The sequence below is a fragment of the Oryzias melastigma genome, linkage group LG3, assembly GCF_002922805.2.
Source record: "Oryzias melastigma strain HK-1 linkage group LG3, ASM292280v2, whole genome shotgun sequence".
Taxonomy (NCBI): Eukaryota; Metazoa; Chordata; class Actinopteri; order Beloniformes; family Adrianichthyidae; genus Oryzias; species Oryzias melastigma.
Window position 1 is genome coordinate 5,428,000 of NC_050514.1, and position 10,333 is coordinate 5,438,332.

The following is a 10,333-nucleotide window of genomic DNA, read 5'->3' on the forward strand; positions in this document are numbered from 1 at the left end:
GTCAAAGAGGATGAGAACCAACTAAAAAAAAGCAATCAATTGGCTCTAGAAGGCTGTGCCATTTCCTGTTATTGCAATAAAACCTGTATAAATTGACTTCGGGCAAACACAACAAGAAGCTCTCGCAAAGGTAAAACTGAAATAGCAACAGACAGGATAAAAATAACCCCTATTTAGGTGCATTAAAGCTGCATGCAGCTCAGCAGCAGGATGCCTGACCTTGTTCAGGTCTGCCTGACAGACTGCACACCCATGATTCAGCATCTTCTTCACCTCACTAGTCCTCAGAGCAGATGCTGTCTGCAGGAGCCACCCCACCCTGCTGCAGCCCCAAACCAGCACACTCCTTCCTCCCATTTCGGAATGACACAAAATGCATAGGATTCTTGATTTATGGCTGCTCCTATGCAGACACTTCCATATGCATATTTTTGTGCATGCCTTTTATTATAGACTGCAAATGTGTGCATTTTCTGCTTCTTGTTTGGACAACTTTTAATTTTAATGCATATAAAATGTAAATATGTGATACAGTCTCGCATATAAATGAAAGAGTAGTTGTTCGGAGCTCTGACATTGTTTTCTTAAGCTTCCATGCAGATTTCTCACTTCACAGAAGCACAAACTCCTTATATGTTAAAGAAATAAAGATACTGCACATGAGAGGAGGTCAGAAGAACAAGTTTCCCACAAACACAAAACTTGTCCCATTTCTGGGCATCGAATCCCACACCAGAACGAGCACCGTACCTTCAAACATGCGCTGAAGTCAACTTAAATCCCGTCCTTCTCTTGTCAGGCTGAGCTGCAGACTCACGCTTGCAGACGCGGAGGAAGAAAAAACAAAACACTTAAGGCTTTATTTTAATTCCTCGCATTCCCTCAGAATAAAAAGGTTTTCTTCTTTTTTTCAGGGTGTTCTCCTCCCGACGAACTCCTCGGAGTTCCAGTCCGACGTAAACACTTTGCGCATTGCTTCTAATCCGAGCGTCCCCTCAGTTTGAATGTAATTATCCGGCAGCAGTCCGCAGCTCGGCTGCTTTAAAACTCCTCTTTGCCTCGCTAATCAGTGCGCCCACTCTCGCGAGCGCCGCTGCGCGTTCGCGCTGCCTGTGGGCGGGCGAGGAAAGACCGGAGGAGGTTGGACCGGGGCGGAGTGATACACGGAAGCGATCACCAAAATAGCCCGATACTGCTAAAAATGTGTCACATCTCTTGTTTTACATTAAAGAGTAGTTTGTTCTTATACCACCACTTGAGTATTTAATAGATCAATATGTAAATTGTTATTTATTTTCTACAATATTTAGTATTTATTTTATAATTCAGAAGCGCGATATTTGAGTTTTATAACTTTAAAGAGTGGACGCGTTGTGTATTAAAATGCAACCGTTTTATTTAGCATCCCCCAAGTTCGTTTCTGCGCTACCAACCAATCAGAGGGGACCTTCTGTCCTCCATTTTGTCGCAAAAATATTTACGGTCCGCATCAGAAACGATTTACGTTAGTCACTGCAATGAGGGAGAGCTGCGCTGCAGTTTTGACAGCTCCACTTTGAATGAACCTTCACAGGTAGGCACTTTAAATTCACAGCAAACGTGTGGGCAAGTTTGTGTGCGTCGTGTCCTTCGTGGAGAAAGTAGATCCGTTAGTTTCGTGAGAAGGCGGGAATGTGTGAATTTGCTGTGCTAGCATAACAGCTGCAGCTGTTAGCCTCCACTGAAAACGCAGGTGATGAAAAAGTCTACAAACACCTCCATAAAGAAATGACGCAGTGGAATATCTTTGGAGGGATTTAATTTTACCCTACGAATGACTGATACTCACAAATACGTAATAAAAAAACAGTTTCTGGTTCAGTATACTTTGGTAAATACTAATAATACTCAGGAAAGCAGTTTTTACCTAAACGTAGTTTGTGTACCTTTAAATGACCGCTACAACCTTAAAATAACCAAACTTAATTTACAGTAAAATGGGTCAGAAGCTTCATATGACCCCGAAAACGGAATAAAATAAAGTTTTGGAAGAATGATACAGAAAATAGTCTAGTCATTATACATTCATTCATTATTAAAACAAATATGATTTAACCAAAACATGTTAATCTCAATCAAAAGATCCAAAACCTTGTTCTTATGACACTACTATTTTTTGAACAAAATGTGTACAAACTAATTTTTAGGTAGACCCTCAAACATCTTTATTAAATAGTTCAATTATATCCACAGAAAAAACGAATTGCATTCCACATCAATGCTATTAGTATTGTTTGTTATTGTTAAATTACAAATTTCTCTTCTTCTGAGATCATTTTGACCCCTGAACATGTATAAAAAATCACCATCCACTTAAGGGCTTTAGCCTGATGATAAATATATCTATTTTTTAATAGTAACAATCCTACACTGAGGATTTCTACAGAACCATCAAACACTAAAAGGAAACCTCCACATTTTTTCCACTATTGAGACATAAACCCCACAGAACCGTGTCAGGCATATCCTGACAACCATCTAATCCCTCTGTGGAGGTGACCTCTGTGGAGTTGACCTATGACCTACAGGGGCAGAGCAATTTGGTGACAAAGTGTGACATGATCTCAGGTTTTTCCAAATATTTTCTTTAAAAAAAAACACACTTTTAACCACAAACTCAAAACTTGGTATACAAATAAGTATAGAAAATTAGTTAGCTTGACCTTATGACCCAGATAAAGAGCCCCCATCTTGTTTAATCATAAGGATTAGGTAACCTTCAACTGAGATCAATGTGTCGAGGAGCATTCTGCCTTCAGATTTTAACTTTCTTTGGCATTGTTAGAGGTCGGGGCTTTGTTAGGGGGCGTGGTCACTGCAGTTTTGCCCAAGTTACATTATCAGCTAAAGTTCCCACAATCCCTGACAAGAACGAGGTAAAATTGCATACACTAGAACTGGCCAAACCTGATTGGAAAAACATCCCTTGTGATTTGAATTTATTAACAATGTGGGTAGAGTTATGAAGGACTTATTCTTTAACTTTCTAAATAATAAATAAAAATCTCTGGATATATTAGTTTGTGAATCAGCACTAAAATCAACACATTTTCTTTAGGTCCAAGCAACCAGAAACTAATATTGTTACTGTGGTAGGCAAAAGGTCACTCAAAGGTCATTCATCGCCTTATAACTGCGTCGAGCAAGAGGATTTTTGTAATGCAAAGGTGATCCGGATGGCAAATTTCCACTTGCGCTGCTCGAGGTCATCATGTGGATGATTGAAGGCTGGAGGGGACGCTGATGTGCCCCAGAGGACAGCAAGTCATGAGGGACATTCTATGATGTTTGCAGCTTTCATTTATTTTAGAGTTACCTGTATTTTGAAGATCTAAATGTTCGCTATCAGATAAACCAATAATAGTGATGGTAGTTTTTTTTTCTTTTTTGACTTGAACAATATTGATTTGTTTTATCTAAGCAACAAAATTTGAAGGATTCCTCTTTAAATAAAAAAAACTTCTACTTACTGCCCCAAAAAAAGTTGTTTCTGTTTGCTAAACAGCTAAAAATAATCAGTTTGAGGGGTTTTAATTGAAGATTTGTGTGGAAAATTCATATTTTTTAGAACCTATAAAGTGAATGAAGCCTGTTTTGATGTTTTCATGATCAGATTTTCATTTTTTTAAGCTGACACAACCACCCAGTGGAGGATGGACCCAGTGGTTCTGAGCTACCAGGACAGCCTGTTGCGGCGCTCCGACGTGTCCCTCCTAGAGGGGCCGTACTGGCTCAATGACCAGGTCATCGGCTTCGCCTTCGAGTACTATGCTGCTGAGCGCTTCCGCGTCCTGGGAGGTGCAGTTATCTTCATCAGCCCGGAGGTCACCCAGTTCATCAAATGTGCCTCCTGTCCCGACGAGCTGGCGCTCTTCCTGGAGCCGTTGAACCTCACCGCTCACAGCTGGGTCTTTCTCGCCGTCAACGACAACTCCAACCAGACGGCCGGAGGGTCCCACTGGAGCCTCCTGCTCTACCACCACAGCTCCAACCACTTTGCACACTATGACTCTCAGAACGGCAGCAACTCGCTGCACGCCCGGCGCATCGCCACCAAGCTGGAGCCTTTCCTGGGCGCGGGGAGGAAAGCTCTGTTCAAGGAGGAGCCCTGTCCGCCGCAGCAGAACAGCTATGACTGTGGCATGTACGTCATCTGCATCGCAGAGGCCTTGTGCGAGAGCATCAGAGCGGAGGGCTCGCCGCGCCTTCCCGTGCAGGTCATCACACCAGCCTACATTACCCAGAAGCGGGCAGAGTGGCGCAGACTGATCCAGAGTTTGGCTCAGAACGACCTTTGCTGCTCGCTGACCTTCCCTTAGCATGCCGACCGCAAACCCGCACATATCTACTGCTGGGAAATCTGAATGCACTCCATGTCTACGTATAAAGCCTGTCCCTCCTCAGTAACCAATGAAAGGAAAGATTGGAAAGCTTCAGAGAATGGCTGGTGTCCTGTTTATCCCATGCGTGTGCACGGCCGTATATAGTATGTAAACAAGAACACCAGCATGCCTAGAAAGCTGAAACTCTCGCCTTCATGCTTTGACGAACGGAGAATGCACGGTGTGGAAACAGGACGTTGGGGCTGTTTTTTGTTTGTTTTTTCTGTTTATCGATTTTGGAGTCAAATTAGAAATGTTTACGCAGATTACTGCTCAGGGTCATTTTTAATGAACTGAATTGACAATAAGAATGTGTTGCTTCTTTTTTCACCGTGGGGAAACAGGAGTGTGGGTGGGGGCGAGACGTGGCCTGCGTCTGTGGAGGAATGCCTGTTATGTTCTCACAGAGTATCAAACTCGCCGTCAGGTGACCTGAAAGGAAAAAATGGCTTTAAAGTTGCTCTGTGGCTTTTTTTCAAGCTCTTTTACTTTTTGTCGTTTGTGTGTCAACGACGACATTAAACTTTGGTTGTTTGGCTGCTGCATTTTGAAAAACAATGTCTGTTTTTAAGTTCCTTTCTTGAAATATTGACACGTTGAAGATGTCTGCATTGTGAGGAGTATTTTAATATTTTATCGGGCTATTCAAATGATGATTCTGACTGATTAAACTGCAAAAAGAGAACAAGAATCTGCTCCTATTGTGCTTTGTTGGGTCAGAATTCAGAGACGGGAAAGGAAAACGAATGTTTTAAAACTCCTCGTTTAGTTTGAGATCCTCCTCATCATCAGTGAAGCTAAAGCAGAAAAACACATTTCCTTCACGACAAACTGAAATCTACCTGATCAAAGCAGATTTCTGTGTTTAAAATCAACAAAAAAAATATTTTTTTTTCAATTTTCTCTCTTCAGAATGTGTCTTAAAACACTGCTGTTTGGCATTTTTATCTCTGGATACAATCTTTTTTATTTTAAGTCGGATCTATTCAGCATGTGTTGACTTGCACGCTCCACACAGCAGAAGGTATGCGAACTTCAGAGCCAACTGGATACTTTCAGTTGTTATAATTACAAAAAAAGGTTTAAATGTAGCCGTGATAAGGAATCGTCTGTGCCAGCTGCCCTAAGCTGAAACTGGTTTGTCCGAAACATGCGAGCTGCAGTTGAATACAGCTGCAGGGGACTGTTGTGCAACGTTTTAGTGGGGAAAATGTGACTTCATAAACAAAACGTCAAAAATACCTTCAGTTTATTATTTTACTCCAGCTGTTTTTCTTTTTAATTGCATCCACAGACCTCGGTGTGCAAATACATGACAGTACAATCTATATACTCTATATAAAAAAACTTTTAAACTATTTCATGAGCGGTTTATTCCCGGTACACTTCCTCTTTTCATCAAAAAAAGGTGGAATGACCCCAATGACTGGGAGGAGAACTTCTGAGTGTCCAAACATGTGAAGGAGGTTGAAAGTTGACTCATCTGGACTTTTTTTTCTTTTAAATGCCTCATTCAAGTGGGTTCATCAGTCTGTGTTCGTGTCCGAATTCCCTCTCTACTCCCCTAAAAGATTACAGTATTTTCCAAAGTATAAGAGCAAAAAATGTCTAATCAAGAAGAAGAAAACCATAAACAAGTCTCTCTGGAGTACAAGTTTCACTTTTGGGACAAATCCGCCAAACCAAGCGTACCTAAAGTAAAAAATAAATAAATACAATAATACTAATCTTTTGATCTGTATAAAAAAATATCAAGGTTTAAGAGGAAAACAATCAGATTCTCTTCCATGTTTGTTTTGGACGACACTTCTTCTTCTGGTACTGTCAATGGCAAATACTTCAACTCAGAAGCAGCGTCCTCTAGCGGTTATTTGCAGAAACAACTGGTGTTTACTGGGAAAATAACAAATATTAGAGCCTGTTTATGGCTTAAAAACACACACAAATAAGTTGCTCCTGAATATAAGTCGCACAAACTAAACTATGAAAAAACTGCGACTTATACTCCAGAAAATCTGATATATAGTGCAAGACTATCCAGGGCTCTGGATTTTAATGCAATTCTGAAATTATTTTTACAGCAAAAAAGACATCACTCATTTACTGAAGTAAAAACATCATAAATATGAATATTTCACAAAGACTCTGAATCCATTGAGTTCTGATTTTGAAAACGTTAAAATACATTTTTTTGTCAATCAATAGTACGTGTAGAATTATGGATCCCCTGCACACCACCAAACAGCAGCATTACCTGCATATTATAAGTTTGCATAACTTACAATATCTTTACAAGTACTTCATGATACACTCTCCCCACACTCCACAATGGTTCGCTCCATTTGGAAGACATCCTGTAAGTTGGCTGCACGAGCCTCAAGGGAACAAGACACATCTGTGCTCATCTTAAGATGTAGCCGCTCCACAGGTCCAGACAACCCCAAAACTCACAGCCTCCGTACAGATCAACCCCCCCCCCACCCCCCATGCATAAGGCATTAGGGGAACACAGCAGAAAAGCCAGAGAGCGGTGTATGTGAAGGCCTCTCCTCTTGTTTCCCGGTTCCATCACAGGACTGTTGGGTGTGGTTTTGGTCGCCTTTGGAGGAAATGAAAAGTGGGTGAAACGGTTCAAGAAAGATGATTTAATTCCAGATCCCATGACTTCAAGACAACAGAACCTGGATGGAAGAAACCGTCCATCGACATCTGTTTGTAAAAGTTCAGGATCAGGGAAGAGTTCCTCTGAATCAAGGATGGATTCTTCTTCAAAACTGTCACATTTATAGTTTAAAATGTTTAGCAGAGTTTACAAACCTGAGAAAACTTCACATAAACAGTTCTCAGAGAGAAATGTTCACACATTGTCATATGATATCAAATGTCAGTTATTTGATACTTTGGATTTCAAAATGTTCAAATATTTGACTACATTGACAGACTTGGAATCCAGACAGGTTAGAGTTTCTTTTTGCATTTGCACGTTACCATGTTTACATGCTGCAACACCACACTGCAATTAAAGTGTGGGTAATTACGGATCCAATTTTCCTTTTTTCCTTTGAAGATCATTGAGATGATTAAAAAAAAAAAAGTGCCGGGAGCAGAAATGAAACCTTATCATCCCAGCATGAAAATCACAGTAAATAATACTCCTCGGAACGAGTGTCAAAGAAAAAAAATCTTTCTTTTGGGTTCACATGGTTTGGAATGTTTCCATCCCACGCGTTTTCATTCCCTGTGCATATTTCACCCGGAGGAACCGGTCAGACGAGCCTTCAGCCTTCATCAGGGGCCTCAGCGCTGCAGCAGAACATTGTCTCCCCAGAACAGATGTGACTGGGAATGAAGCATTTTCTCAAGGATGGCATTGCCTTCTTACAGGGAAATGGGGCTTTTCGTTGTCATCTGTTGGTACACTGCTGCATCACTTCCTTTGTGATGCAGTCTTGTCTCACCATTAACCCAATCTGAAGTGTACAAACCTACAACAAAATAACAATAAAAGATCCATTCCTTTTAATAAATACTGCCTAAAAGAAGGACACAGAGATGGATGGGTATCATTTTTCTGCTTTTTAGATTGCAGAGAAAATGCAAATTCACGCAAAAAATGTCTGTTTGTGAAAAACTCGAATGGAGCATAAGGAACAATATCTGCTGCATCCCCAAAAATACAACGTTTGACTCAGATGACAGGATCATGTGGTTGCAGCTCAACTCAGACAACATGAATGTCAAAAGGATGCAGATGCAAAAATAAGAAAACACAAACAGAAAGTGAGTTGAGGAGGAAAACATTAGGAGAATAAACATTTTCTGATGGAAAGATGCAAAAAATAAAATTAGAACAAGGTTTCTTATTAAACTTAAAGTAGACCAGAATTTACGTCAAAGTATGAGTTTGAGAATTACTTAAGCATCCAAACACACAAAAAAAAAACAGGAGAGACAGTCATCTGGAGTTAGTTTTTGAGGCTGAGGACATTTCGCCAAGGCAAAAACTAAGTCCATTTTGTAAACTTTTCTGCAATGGAACCATCCTGGAAGCAGAAAAATCTTCACAGACATGTTAATAATTAATCTGAAGTCTTGGAAGTATAATTTGGATAGCTTTATTTTGGGAGGATTTCACGTTTTCCTCCTGTCTGCGGTTCTTGGAGTGTTTTAAGATAAATGGATTATAAGGCAGCTGTAATGTGGGTAGCATAGGTGTTAGCATGTCCCTGGTCACATTTGAAAGTGTGTCCACTGTGGTGTTTAAGAGTAAAACAGACACTTCTTATACTGATCAAGTGTAAATTTTCCACCTTACAGCTTCTCCCTACCCGTGTATTTAGCCCCCAAATGGAGAGTTATGGTAAAATAGTCTCTTCATATTTGGATGTTACTAATCTTCGATGATGTCATCAATAGTCGCCGATCATTTACGTAAAGCTGCCAGCACTTGAAAAATACATCTTGGTTTTATAATTGTAAAAATTCATGCTAAAACCAAAACTCATTACTTACATTTAAATGTAAACTCCTGTATTTCATACGTCATGAATCTCTACACATTCCAAAATGTTGGACACCACTAAAGCTCAACGATTGTAGGGGTAGGGGAAGAATTCCGATTCTATCTCTGTCTGAAAGAGTCATTTCAGTTTCTTTTTAAGAGGATGTTGATAGTTGGCAGCAGTGGATGCAGTTTATTTTTTTTCCTCAGTGAATGTTGTTACTACTGCTTATGGAGGACAGCTTTGTGAACAAACTGGTTCTGAAGCTGCTTTCTGGATTGAGAGTGCTTGTCTAATGCCGTTTCATTGTGTTCCTCCTTAATTCTTGAATCTTATAGTAGAAGCTAAAAATGATGAAGTAACCCTTTGGAGGAGAAGAAACCAGGATAATGGAGGATGAGGACAACTGGGCAGACTGTACCGTGGTAATAAGAAACTGACCTCCAGGAGGGAATGACAGGAAATGAAATCCACCAAAAGGGTTAAAATGAAAAAGAAAAGCGGAAAAGTGGAGTTTCACAATAAGAAACTAATTCAAACTGATAAAAAGTTGAATATTACACAATTAAAGGAACAACACAACGTGAATAAACAGATGCAGACACAAAATAAAACAAATTTACAGAGTAAATTAATAATAATAATAATAAAGGATCAATCACAGACAGTTTCAAAATAAACACTTTTACATTTAAACAGCTTCCATATTAATTATTTTATTATTCAGCATGGGCATAAATCATGCTCCACTCCAAAGCATATGATGTGTTTGAACCGTTCATGTAAAAAACTAAACTAACAATGAATAAAGGGTCAGACTGGTTGCAGGTTTTGGTTTATTTATAATAATTTGATAATTGCTGTGCTAATAAAGGGATAAAAACTCAAATCATGTCATGCTTTTAAATATTTAGGTGATATTTTCATTGAAAACTCTGATTTGAGCATGAAGAAAACAAAAAAACAATTAAAATTGATATATATATATATATATAAAGTTTTTTTTTCCATTATTAGACATTTTTCCTAGATAACACTATAAAATCAGCCTAGATCTTTATTAATGCAATAATTTCATACATGACATGATGGATGTTCACCTGCTGGTGAGCAGAACTACTTTAGAAAAACATGCAACTGGATATAAGGACGTTTTAGAAATTCTACAAAATAAAATACCTGTAACATTTAAGTTTTAAAAAATAATTTATTTTATTCATTGGTAAAGCATCAGAATAACTATTAAACAACCAATAATAAACATAAAAGTGGGTAAAAGAGGAGACTGAAGTTGTGTGTAAGATTTGAACTTTCATCACACATTCACACTAATGTGAAGAAACGTCTGTGAACGGCGAGCGGCGTCTGCGATCCCGGCTGACCTCTGCTTATCAAAACATGACCTAACTT

The 10,333-nt window shown here is 39.3% G+C and overlaps 2 protein-coding genes across 9 annotated transcripts in view; one reads left to right on the plus strand and one right to left on the minus strand.

Moving 5' to 3' along the window:
• Window positions 1-1,155, minus strand: part of myo9aa (myosin IXAa) — a 105,248-nt gene extending 104,093 nt beyond the window's left edge. For 4 of the 8 annotated variants that reach the window (XM_024295344.2, XM_024295348.2, XM_024295342.2 and 1 more), the window contains exon 1: window positions 751-1,151. The gene's annotated coding sequence lies outside the window, so the exon portion shown is untranslated. Of the gene's footprint in view, window positions 1-750 lie in introns of all 8 variants that reach the window. The other 4 variants (XM_024295345.2, XM_024295343.2, XM_024295346.2 and 1 more) reach the window with 2 other exon arrangements.
• Window positions 1,156-1,414: 259 nt separating this feature from the next.
• Window positions 1,415-5,112, plus strand: senp8 (SUMO peptidase family member, NEDD8 specific). Its single transcript, XM_024296338.2, has 2 exons — window positions 1,415-1,573; window positions 3,670-5,112. Exon 2 carries the CDS (start codon window positions 3,693-3,695, stop codon window positions 4,356-4,358), a length of 666 nt encoding a protein of 221 aa, XP_024152106.1. The 5' UTR covers window positions 1,415-1,573; window positions 3,670-3,692; the 3' UTR covers window positions 4,359-5,112.
• Window positions 5,113-10,333: the final 5,221 nt, after the last annotated feature.

What these genes read in the sequence shown, in the direction of transcription:
- senp8 (XM_024296338.2), top strand. Translation starts at nt 3,693, where the DNA reads ATGGACCCAGTGGTTCTGAGCTACCAGGACAGCCTGTTGCGGCGCTCC.